At 41.2% G+C, this 13,038-nt stretch overlaps 1 protein-coding gene across 3 annotated transcripts; it reads left to right on the top strand.

Annotated features, from left to right (window-relative positions):
• The first annotated feature begins 9,928 nt into the window (after positions 1–9,928).
• On the top strand, positions 9,929–12,284 carry LOC148038130 (HMG1/2-like protein). 3 transcript variants are annotated; one of them, XM_087669300.1, is made up of 7 exons: positions 9,929–10,111; positions 10,236–10,386; positions 10,495–10,552; positions 10,843–10,887; positions 10,965–11,042; positions 11,144–11,179; positions 11,989–12,284. In XM_087669300.1, exons 2-7 carry the CDS (start codon positions 10,274–10,276, stop codon positions 12,007–12,009), a joined length of 351 nt encoding a protein of 116 aa, XP_087525426.1. In that variant the 5' UTR covers positions 9,929–10,111; positions 10,236–10,273; the 3' UTR covers positions 12,010–12,284. The 3 variants fall into 3 exon arrangements, with proteins under 3 accessions (XP_087525426.1, XP_087525417.1, XP_087525433.1); XM_087669291.1 differs by having other exon boundaries at positions 9,935–10,111; positions 10,263–10,386; XM_087669307.1 differs by lacking the exon at positions 11,989–12,284 and adding an exon at positions 11,376–11,394 and having other exon boundaries at positions 9,935–10,111; positions 10,263–10,386.
• Positions 12,285–13,038: the final 754 nt, after the last annotated feature.

Genomic DNA, 13,038 nt, shown 5'->3' with positions numbered 1-13,038 from the left:
GGACATCCAAGAAACAGCACCTCCAGCATAGGTGAATACATAGCCGGAAGTGGACTTCCTACTATCTACATGTCCTGCATAATCAGAGTCAGTGTACCCCACGACTCCTGTATCCTGGCTGCCATAGCATATGCACATATTTGCAGTGCCCTTCAGGTACCTCATGATACCCTTCAAGGTATCCCAATGCTTCTTGGCAGGTGTAGCCATATAGCGTGCCACAACACCAACTGCAAAGGCAATATCTGGGCTATCATGGCATACATAAGACTACCCACTGCGGATGCATAGGGAATCTTGGCCATCTCGGCCCTCTGCTCATCTGTCTGCGGACAATCAGCCTGTGATACCTTCACATAAGAAGGCAATGGATAACCAATCGGCTTTACGTCCTGCATGCGGAAGCGCTCAAGGACTTTATGAATGTACTCCCTCTATGACAAGTAGAGGAGTCCCCGATGTCTGTCGCATCTAATGGGCATACCAAGTATGTGAGCAGCCTATCCCAGATCTTTCATCTCAAAGCTCTTCTTGAGCTGAGCCTTAAGAGCATCTAGCTCATCATGAGCTTTCCCTGCTATCAGCATATCATCGACATAAAGTACCAAAATCAATAAAGAACCATCACGGGCTTTCTTCGTGTAAAGACACGGATCCATAGCACTCCGGTTGTAGCCTTGTGACTGCATAAAGGCATCAAACTTATGATACCACTCCCTAGGTGCCTATTTCAAGCCATAAAGACTTTTCTTCAATTTGCACACTAGGTGCTGTGTGCCAGGTTCTGCAAAGCCCTTAGGCTGCTCCATATAAATTTCATCATATAAGTCCCCATATAAGAAAGCCATCTTGACATCCATCTGGTATAAATCCAAGTCAAGCTAAGCAACCAAAGCCAAGACTAAGCATAGGGTGGTCATCTTAACCATAGGAGAAAAGACCTCGTCAAAGTCCACACTAGGCTCCTGCTTAAAACCCTTTGCTACCAATCTAGCCTTATATGCCGGCTTGGGGTATCCAGGGGTACTTTTTAGCTTGTACACCCACTTGCATGGCAAAGCCTTCTTGCTCGTAGGCAAGGAAACCAAATCCTAAGTGTCATTCTTATGCAGGGAGTCTATCTCAGACTGCATAGCCCTCTCCCTGGAGTGACTATCACCCCTGCGCATAGCCTCATCATAGGTGAAAGGCTCTCCTACATCTGTAACCAATACATAATGCATCGAGGGCTAAAATCTATCAGGTGGACATTTGTCTCTAGTAGACCATCTCACGGCAGGCTCTACTGCCTGCCCAACTGCCTGTCCAACACCTTGACCATGAGCATCTGCTGCAACTGTAGGCTATCCAACTGGCTGTGCAGGAGCTCTCGGCTCCTCCTGAAATATGACCCTGTGGATCTCAACAACTCTCTCAGGCTGCCTATGCATTTTGTCTTCGTGGAAGACTATATCATGACTGCAGATGACTTTCCGCGCATGTGGATCCCAGAGACGGTAACCCATCTCACCTGCATCCCCATAACCAAGGAAAATGCATTTGACACTCTTGGGATCCAGCTTACTTCTCTTGTCCCTGGGCACATGGCAAAATGCCTCACATCCAAAGATACGGAGATGCGCATAAGAGGGAGGTTTTCCAGTCCATACCTCCTCTGCAACCTGGAAATCCAAACCACTAGAGGGTGATCTGTTTATGACATGCACAACTGTACTAACTGCCTTAGCCCAAAAGCTCTGTGGTAGGCCTGCATGGCTAAGCATACTGCGTACACGCTCCTGGATGGTTCTATTCATCCGCTCAGCCAAACCATTCTTGGGGGGGGGTGTAGGGGGCGGTCAACTGACGCTTAATACTCCTCTCATCACATAACTGCTCAAAAGCACATGAGATATACTCACCCCCATTATTTGTCCTTAGGCATTTTAGCCTATACCCAAACTAGTTCTCAACCAATGCAAGCCATCTCTGAAACATAGCCAAGACATCAGATTTCAGCTTAATGGGATAAGCCCAAACTTTTCGTGAAAAATCATCTACGAACGTAACAAAATACTTTGCACCATCCATAGACTGACAAGGCATGGGCCCACAGACATCCGAATGTACCAATGCCAAGGGCTCACTCATGCGTGGCCTACCAGACTTCTTATGCGTAGACCTAGTATGCCTGCCCTAAAGACAATGCTCACATGAATCAAAACATGCATAATCAAGGGGCGGTAAACCAAAAAGCATTTTCATTCCCTTCAAAGACATATGGCCCAAATGGGCATGCCAAAGAGATACATGTGGGATAGAACCCACAGACAAAACATGATCAAGGGAAGAAGCTGATACAATCAAGGGGTAGAGACTGCCAGCCTTGGCACCTCTCGTAATCATAAGTCTGCCATGAGTGATCTTCCATGCAGAGTCTCCAAAAGATACATGATAACCTACGTCATCAAGCTGTCCAGCTGACATGAGACTGCGTGTCAAAGCAGGTACATGACGTGCATCCTGCATAACAAAACTGCTGCCAGAAGGAAACTGCAACCTAACATCACCAATGCCCACAATATCAAGAGAGCTGTCATCACCCAAGTGCACAATACCTGAAACTGTACGGTATGAATGAAACCACTCTCGGCAAGGTGTCACATGAAAGGATGCACCTGAGTCCAAGAGCCAACACTGTGCATACATAGAGTGTATCTCTGTCATCTGTGAAGCACTAGAAGAAGCTGCAAGGATATAATCATCATCATCAACATCCTCAGGTTGCATAACATCGATCTCTTCAATTTTAACACTGGACTTTGCAGGCACTATGCTGCGATCAGAAGACTTATCCTGCACTTTGTCTTTCCCCTTATCTTTGCGCCTTTCATTGCACAATTCATGGCATTGTGGCCTAATATGGCCCTTTTTCCCACAATGGTGATAAGTAACATCTGCATTCCTACCACGGGATTTGCTACGTGACTTCCCACAAGACTTGGACTGAGATTTTTGAGAATCCCATCCACGGCCACTGCCACTGCCATGCTTTCCATATCTATCATTCCTGCCTCTAACTGTCATAGCATGCGACACACGAGAGGCATCCAAATTCTTACGATTAACCTCTTCTCTTTGCAGAAGAGCACTCTCAACATCAAATAATTTCAAGGTAGTAGTAGAGGCACATAATGCAGTGTGAAATACATCCCATGACTCATTAAGAAAAGAGGAGTGACATCCTTTGCAAAAGTGATGGCCTGCGAAGTCAAGTTCTTGAGTATAGCATGGAACTGGCTCAAGTGAGCAGACATAGTCACATTCTCCTTCATGCGCAGATCCATAAGCTGCTTCAGCCACTACATCTGACTCGCTGGACTTTTCTTATCATTGATATTTTTAATCTTTTCCCACAACTGCCATGCACTATGTTCATCCTCAAAGACATTATAGTGAACATGTTCTGTGAGAGACAATACAATAGTGGACTTGCATAACTCATCAAGCTCAAGCCATTCCTCATCTGGCATAGTTGCAAGCGGATGCCCGCTTAACCTCAAAGGTTTGATCTGCGATTTCTGCACCAACACCTGCCATATCTGGCTCTTCCAATAAGAGTAATTCGTACCATCAAGCTTAGTGATATTGAAAATAGCATGATCAGTGGACGAACTCGCTATAATGCAGGCTGGAAGACTGTAGACAGTTCAAAACTGCTTGCTGTTTACTGCAAAAAATGACCAAAAAATCACAAAAATCGAGGAAAAATGGCGAGGAAAGTGGAACCAAAGTTGCTGCCCACCAAGTACTAGTAAAAGTACATCATTTTAGAGTGTTTCAGCATGAAAAATCCATGTCAGTCCATACATATATGCTTGCTATAATAAATTTCAGATTTCAATAAAAGAGAGCTAACAGTGCCAAAATCGGATCCCAAGGCAATCAGATATTGCCAAGACCAAAGTCGGCATCATGCGGGCATAGCATAAGCATATGACGGTCGATAAGCATGAATCCAACACCCAAGTATGTCATACAAACATCTGCCAATGAGTAGGCACACCCCCCAGTCAACGGGGCAAAGTGTTCTTGCCACTACCAAAACTTGACACAAGTAGGTGTCAGTTCACAAAGATACGAATCCAAAACTGAGACTTAGCTCATAAGCATACAGTGAACCAAGACATATGATGTATCATCCCAAAAGGTAAGAAGTCTCAAAGTCTCAAGTGTCTGTAACTGCTCAATAGCATGTAACGGTTCAATGCATAAAAGTATCACCTGCTCAATGTCTGATAAGCATTCAAGAATGCTCCCACTAGCACAAAAGCCGTATGTACGAGCTCAAGAGCTCAAGCCAAGGCAAGACACCGTGCCAAGGACATAAGTCCAAGACAATACATCAATAGTACATCCTGAACATGTAGGCGGTAGAGCATCCGTATGTAGCATCCGTAAGCATGTAAGACATCGAATACATCCCAATCCAAACTTTAACAAGCCAAGTAACATCTAAGACTACTCCAGATAATCCAAAATGCATCCAAGGTGGAGCTTCAATGAGCACTCAAGCTCAACGTATGCATAGGGTAATCAACCGTGACATGAGCATCAAGCCGTAGGCAACGGGTATGCATAAACCCAAGAAGCATCACTGTCAAAGCATATACCAATGTTAATAAGGGCGGGCTGAAATAAGCTCAAGCTTCCAAAAGCATCCGGATTCAATGACAAGCTCAAAGTCGTCCCTCGATGATCAATACATCATAGCATAACCCAAGACATACATCCGGAACCAATAGGCATATGTCAAAGCATAAAAGATAGCTTCAGTCCAAGAGTATTCAGCATGCATTTACTATTATAAACTGTGTATTTTCAATCCCAAAATCAGGCCAAAATCATAGCATTACATGTAGCTTCAATCCCCCAATCAATCGGGATGCAATAGGCATCAAACTGGTTATGTAGTCATGCCCAAACAAGCATAGGCATACAAATACATGCTGTCTCAGACCTGAAATCTGTTGAAAAAGATTTTGTCATCAAAATTTGGCAAATTCGACATCACCCCATCGCGTCCAGAGCATGCCAAACCCCCAACTTAGACTCTTACCTTGCCTGAATCGGGTTCCGAATGCCCGAGATATGACAAAAAGAGTGATTTTTTGGCCAGATTTTGAAATAGGCACAAAAAAAACGTGAGCTAGCTAGGGGGGTCTGCTGTCCCATGTGTCAACAATGGGGCCCAAAGGGGGCACAAATGAGGGCCAAAGAAGGCCTACACCAAGCCTCAACAAGCCTTGATAGGCTGGAAGCAAGATCCAGGTGAAGGAAGCTCCAAGAGGTATGAGAGCTATGGCTGCCCACAACTTGTTTATAGCCTGTGAGACCTGAGAACTAAAGTAAAACTCTGAAATAATGAAGCAATACCTCAATGTCAATGCCCTGATGGTGCCTCAATAGGTCAGGAAGAAGTTCGGGAAGCCGGGGAGTGACAGGAGCTCAAGAGAATGAGCTATGGCTGCCGGGAAGGAGACCCAATGCAAGTAGGGAGTCGATGGGATGTTGAGAATGCCGAGAACCAAGCTCAAGAGTCGAAAACAAAGCTCTGATACCAGTTGAAAGGGAGCAACGGATGGAAGGTTGGACTCGAGAGCTATGGCGGGAGAGCAAGAGCAAGAAAGGGAGAGACTAGAAATGGGAACTCCAACAGTCACAATGTGTGACCGGGCCTTCCTTTATTCAAACTGTCACTAAAAGAATAAAGAATAAAGTGACGGTGACGGGCGCCCGCCACCTGCAGTGTGCAGTGGCAGTGACTGTCAGTGTACTAATACACGGGCGGCTAGGCACAGGTGCCTTTACCCCCAACAGCTTGCTTGCTTGAAGAAGTGAACTTGATGATTTGGAGAGGGGGAAATAGCATTTAGGTGAGAGGTAGTTTGTTGAAGTGGGTTGAACTCTTGAAGGAATAAGAGCTCCACTCATGTCCCACTGTTGAGTGTGTGGGAAACTTGACAAGGGTTTTCCAATCAAGTTTGTGAGTCACATCATTCTAATGGACCTTTACATGCCAAAGCAATTAAACAAAAGTTGCCTTCTTGGAAATGTGATATGCCATGCAAGCAAAAAAGAGACTTAAAAAATAAAGGATGTTTATGGTATCATACTTTTATTCATGATTAAGCTAGAATTGTCAATTCCTTGACTAGCCTCTTAAGGAAAAATGTACCTTAAATTGAACACATGATTGACAAACAACTTTTGAAAAGCTCAAAGTAGCAATTGCTTTAGTAGTGGCATTGAAGTTGCTAGTGGTCAAGCTGGTGGTCATGGATGCTAGTGGTCAAGCTTTCTCAAAAATGAAAACCAATTGCCTTTCTATTGAGAAAGCTCCAACTTCATGAGAAAAACTATTTTACTAGCGGCTTGGAATTGTTAGTAGTGCTTCATGCCTTGAAGCTTTAGTGACATTATCTTTAAGGCAAGCCTTTTCAACTTATCATACATGAAGAAGCCTCAAATGGTTGTTCGCATAACTAGACCTCAAGACAAGGGAAAGGAGATGGGTGGAAACTTTATGCGAGGATGATCTCCACATATAAATCTAGGAAATAGATATTTTGAACCATTTCTAAGACATGTATCCTTATCTTGGAAAAAGTCAAGCAAAACATAGTAGGATATCAAAAATTTAAACCTATGTTAAAGGCTATCTAGGAACAAAGAAATCACCTCAATCTAGATTCATCATATTGAATGGAAGAAGGCTATCTTGATTATAACGGTAGACTTTGTATGCCCAACAATGAAGAGTTAAGGAGGAAGATGCTTAAAGAAGCCCATGATAGTCCCATAGCAAGTCATCATAGATTTCACAAAGCTCTTGCCATTTTAAGGAGAAGTTTCTTTTGGCCAAGACAAAAGAGAGATATAATCAATTATGTCACTAAATGTATGACTTATCAACAAATGAAAATTGAGCGTATCAAATCCAATGAAGTTGAAGTCCTTAGATATTCCTAGTATGAAATGAAAATATATTAAGATGGATTGCATTAGGAGTTTACCAAGGAAAGGAATGGGTACGACTTCATCACGGTGGTAGTAAATTAGTTGATAAAAGCTGCACACTTACTATTAGTCAAAATAACTTAAACTGCTATGGATACTACAAATATATTTGTCAAAGAGATCTTTCAAATTCATTGGATGTCATGAAGAATAGTGAATAATAGAGATGCTAAATTCACTTTTGAGTTTTGGCAAGCTTTCTTCAAAGCAATTGGAACTCAATTGAGCATGAACATATACCATCCTCAAAGGGATGGTCACACAAAAAGAGTGAATCAAGTAGTTGAAGATATCTTAAGAACCTATTATTCGAGAGAACTACGTAAGTGGAGTCATTACTTGACCTTGGTTGAGTTTGCTTGTAACGTTTCACATTAGAGGCTGATTGGAATGAGCCCATTCAAAGCACTCTATGGCTAAGAATGCTTGACACCTCTTGTTTGGATAGATTTGCCTATCCAAGTTGAAGCAACCAAAGAAATGTTAGATAAAATGAAGTCACAAATAAAATACATTCACCAAGAAACAAAGCAGCTTAAGATAGACAAAAGGCTTGTGCAAATGCTCATAGGTCAGATAGAATGTTTAATGAGAGTGGCATGATTTTCCTAAGGTTAGAACCAAAGAAGAGTACTCTAAGCATGGGAACTTGTAACAAGCTATCACCTAGGTATTATAGGTCATATGTCATCTCTCAAAAATTCAATCATCAAGCATATCAATTACTTTTATTGCCACAAGTTAAAATCCACAATGTACTCCATGTGATTTTACTAAAGAAGCATATACTGGATCTATCTCATGTGTTTCACCTTTAACCTCAAACCAGAAGAAAATAGCCTGAAGCATTGAGATGATAGAAAAATGCAAAAAGTAGGCTAGTTTTGGAGAAAATTTGGGATAACCCTTGAAAACTTAGCCTAGCACTGGAAAAGTAGAGCATACTTATGAAAGGTTAGCCTAGTCTTTTGAAGAAGTGGTCTATGTTTGTCTATGCTTGCAACTATAAATATATGTGAACTGTGTGGTTTTGGTTTAACTTTGAATTCCATTTCTAAACTCTTTGGTTTACATGTGCATTCAACACAATACATGTCATTCGAAAAGACCAAGTGAGGGTGTGACCATGCAATTGAACACTATTTTAGAGCTTGAGGGGTGATAGCCACTAGGTCATATTAGGAGATTTAGGTAGCCTCAATAGATCTATGTATGCACAAGGGCCTATTGGTGACTAGCATTGATAAAAGGAAGGGGCAATGGGTGGTACTCTATACATATTTGTATTCAAATTTTCAAGGTCATGTATATATCATTGTTTGTATAAAACTTACTAATGAATTCCAAATTTTTGTTTTATAAGTGACATTTAAATTCGATTTCACTTAATAATCATGCAACAATCCACAAAATTTGTTGGGTATTTGACAATTAAATTGAGAGCCTAAGACATCAAGGGTGACAATTATCCCTTCCATACATTGAGCATCTACATAAAAGAGTGGTAAAAGTAAAGGCCCATAGTCTCTTGGACGAATTCTCCAAATGAAACTAAGTTTAAGTGTATCCAAAGGACATGTACAAATATTGCTTTGCCACCAATGCATGGAAAATCCATGTATAAGAAACATATTTGAGCATGAAGGTCATTTGATAAAACGCAAAAGGTTAGATCGGAAAGCATTAATTGGCGTTGATGGGTTATCCCATCAATGGTGTCTGATGGGTTATCCCATCAGACACCATCACTTGATATTTGGGTGGTTGACATACTACCATGAGCCTTCTTATGTTGAACCTCTACTCAAACCATGGATTGGTTTGTGATAATAAATCTTGAGAATGGCAAGCAGTATGTTACTTCAAAAGTGTCATAATTATGATTATCATGACAACTTTGTTTTTGCCATGGTTACCTTGTCTCCAAAATAAGCCATGTAGGAACTTATGTAATTATTTTGGTTTATATTTTAGAAGAATAGTTAAATAGGTGTGATCATGCTTGGTTTTCATGGGATCCTCCCATGGCTCTTGGGGGTAATTAGAGATGCTATTGTCTTGGATCATATTGTTCCACCAAATTTCGGCTTTGTTCAAAGACATGTCGAGTGTTAAAGGTCAAGTGTATGTTGGTCGATAAAGTTGGTGTAGCTCAAGCAAAGTCTAGTTTGTTGTTACTAGGGGGATATTGTTAATAGCAATCAAAAGGTGTTTGTAGTACCTTTGATGTTGTCATTTTTGGTGGGGCCATGGCAACCAATGTAGGCTGATGCAGAAAGGAAGCCACTAGATAATAGGCATATGGCAAATTCTTACTTGTGACTTGCAACGTCTTTACTTGTTCAAGATAAAGCAATAGTTGAAGGAAATTTGTAAGGGTTTGTTTAGAGATAGTTTACCTTCAAGAGTGTAGGGTGTTCCTATGGAGAATGATGGTTGGGCCTCTTAATGTGCATGAGGTCTCATCAAAGTGATTGCTTGCCACTTTGGGACTTTTTACGAACATGTCTTCAGGTGCAACTATGACTTGCTATTTCTCCAAGTTAGGTACACATGTGGATGAACTCTCCATGAGCACTATCAAATGAATGCCTAGCATTTTGAGATTTGTATTGTTATCTTTTGATGTCCTCTTATTTGCTAGCACGTTCATAATTGAGGCTTTTGCTTAAATTGTGCATGATCATGGATTTCATGGCTTTTGCTTAAGTTTACACAATGATGCATTAGGTACTTTGATTGCTTGGAGTTGGTATTTGGTAAGCTACGGGGTCCTAATGGGATTGTTGGCAGGCAGTTCCCGCTCTTTCCCTTTCAAATTCGCTAGACTCTCTGCTTTACATAACATAGGTATACGAAAACATATACATAAATGTTTTTCCGATATGATGACTATGCGTGCGCTAAATATCTAGAGAACCAAGGGGGAAGCGAGAGAGGGAGAGATTACACACGAACACTTGGAGCTCGTCTGCGGCACAAGGGGACTCTCTCATCAAGCCACTCTCGCGAGCCTCGACGCCTCTCCCTCTCGAGGGGAGTCTTGTTAAAGGTTGGTCTCACGAAGCTTCTGACTGAGCCTGTCTGTCTTACTGAAACCCTAATTTCAAGCACGCGCTTGAGTAAGCCCTTTTGTTTGGCTTTGTGCTCTCCCTATATGTTGGACGCGATCTGAGGTCTTCATGTCCTTGATCCGAATACAGAAGAACCAGATATGGAGAAGCGGAAGGCCACTCGCGAGCCTAAGCAGGACAAAAAGCAGCGCCGGGGCGCTACCCGGGATCCTAACCAGCCTAAGCGCCCGCCGTCCGCATTTTTCGTCTTTATGTAAGTCTTCCATATTCTTCCTCTCTGTTTCTCTCTACAGAGTCTGTATAGATCTCACTTTTAGGGTTTCCAGCTCCGAATTTCGCTCATACCGGCCTGTTTTTACAGGGAAGATTTCAGAAAATCTTATAAGGAGAAGCACCCCGATGTGAAGTCTGTTTCCATTGTACGCCTCTACCAAACCCTAACCCTGACCATGCATGTAATCTAGGAATGACTGTGTATGAGCTCGTTATGAATGCTTTTATGTGCATACACGTAACCTAAAAAAGTGTTTGCCGTCTATTGCTAATCCTCCTTTGAACGTTCATTGTAGTTAGTTTTTGATTATTCACAGATATTTCACGTGTTTCAAAGCTGTAGTTTCTACAGCCCTGGGATCGGTTTATCTTGCGAGGTTGTCTTTAGTAGACTATTTTATGCTAGCTGATAGTGCCTGCACTTTCTGCTTTGCAGATCGGTAAAGCAGGGGGTAACAAGTGGAGTGCAATGTCGGATGAGGTAGGAAAGGCTTGGCGTTTTGGGTATACGATTTGCTGAAATGGTGTTGATGGTGTGACTATCTGAAACTTGTGCAGGAAAAAGCTCCGTTTGTCTCCATAGCTGCAGACAGGAAAGCTGAATATGAAAGGAGTATGGCTGCCTACAGAAACAAGGTTTGATCCCTGACTACAGTGTTAACTGGATGTAAATGTGCAGCACTTGCTTGATCACCCTTTTTTTTAATTTGTTTTAATTTTTGCTATTTCTTATACAGGAGTCACAAGGCAACAGAGAGGGTGACAGCAACGAGGTAATTGTGATATTTGTTGCAAATGGTGTTGAGGGACTGTAGCTTGCACCTATCTATGCATTGAAGTAGTTATTATTTTCATTCAATGTGTAGTAGTCATTATTCTCGGACTCTACCACCTTTGTTGTGACATTTGGTGCAAGTTGTCTAAGTTTTCTTGGCTAAGCTGGAATTCTGATCATGTTTGTGTTCCCGGTGAAATGCCGAATCGAATGGATGTGTCTGATTGAACTGTAACCCCTTGTGCATTTGCTATCTGGTTTGACTCATGTTCCGACTACATGATGTCTGAGATGTTTCTACTGCATATGTATTTTATTTAAATGTCTTGCTGTATTGTTTGGATGTTCTTGTGAATGTTAAAAGTGATGCGATTCTTACAAATTGTACTAGCTATTATAATATGTGCTGAAATTCTGATAATTTCACTTAGGATTTCAAAATGCTGGATGGGAAGGGGGCAAATTTGATCTTTTGAGGTTCCTGTGTTGTGTCTACTAGTACATTTTCTAATCAGTTTGCCTGAAACTGTGTGGGAAGGTGCCTATGTGAGAATCAGCAGTCTCATTTTGGTGGCTTCTGATATTGTTCAGATGTTATTGTGCCTGTCCATGGTGATGATTGATACTTGATAGGTGCTGTTGTCATGTTCACTGAAACAAATAGTGAAAATGCTGATAATTGGCTGGGCTTGAAACGCGACTGCTCCCATAGTTACAGGAAAATCTTGGATGGAGTGAAAATGTCTGCCTTTGTTTATGATTTCTGTTTCCCAAGTAGGTACTCTAACTGTGCCCTCTTTGCTGCAGGAAGAATCAGGCGATGAGTGAGCAGTGAGCCAGTATTTGTGCATGTAAATATTTGCACGATTTTGGATTCCATGTCTGTTTTTTCTTCCCTTCTGTTCACATAAGCTGTTAACTTCCTCTAACATGTTACTGAGTAAGTCACTTGTTTGGAACAGTGGTGCAAACCCTCTTGTGGTTCTTTTACCACAATGACATGACTTGTTAACAATGAGAATTATTGATTGTTTTTTGGAAAATAACACTCAAAATGTATTGATACTTGATCAAGCATCAATTACTCAAGTTGCAGAGTTCAAGGTTGTTTGAGCTTTGTGAAAGTGTTGTTCCTCATTTGCTCTCTTTGCTTTACTAGTGGGATTGCTGTTTAAGTAACATTTAGTAACTGTTGAGTTTATCATGTTTTATCCTCATGCTGTAGTGGTTTCTGGTTCAGTTTTAAAATTGTATGTCCTGATGCATTCTTTTCATGTTCTTAAATGTCTGTTTTTAGGGTTTTTGTGCCACTTCAACATCAACTAGGGCTTTATGCCATCTGATGTTGTGTTCCTTCCATCGTGAAGTTTTGGTAGGGTTGTAAGTGCAATGTTTTTGATGTTTGGATATATAGCATGAAAATTGTGGAGCATATTTTACTGCAGTACCTATGCCTAATCTAACCCAATGATCAGTGTGCAAGATAGTTAATTCAGTGGTTGAAAATGTTTAGAAGAGATGTCTATTCTTGTCATTTTGTATTTGCAGCACGTTTTTAAATGTGCTAGAAAATATGCAAACTTGTTATTTCATGCATATGTCAAGTTTTATGAATGTTGATATGCAGTTCAGCCTTGTTCTGTTGTAAAGACCAACCCCTGGTGCTTAAATTAAAGAATAAACAATATGATTTGGAAATTATATTCTTAAATATGCCAAGCAATTTGCTGGTAAATACTCAGAGTGATTTCATGTGTTGATATACAAGCATATGCACACTTGCATTTTATCTGCTTTGTATTTTGATAGACAAGTTAGCGCACTTCCATTTCTGCAAGTTTTGCACATTCTTGTTCT

Source organism: Lygodium microphyllum, chromosome 3 (assembly GCF_053477565.2).
Source record: "Lygodium microphyllum isolate KBCC chromosome 3, Lygodium_microphyllum_v1.1.10, whole genome shotgun sequence".
In the NCBI taxonomy this organism is placed as follows: Eukaryota; Viridiplantae; Streptophyta; class Polypodiopsida; order Schizaeales; family Lygodiaceae; genus Lygodium; species Lygodium microphyllum.
This window is presented reverse-complemented; position numbering and strand designations above follow the sequence as displayed.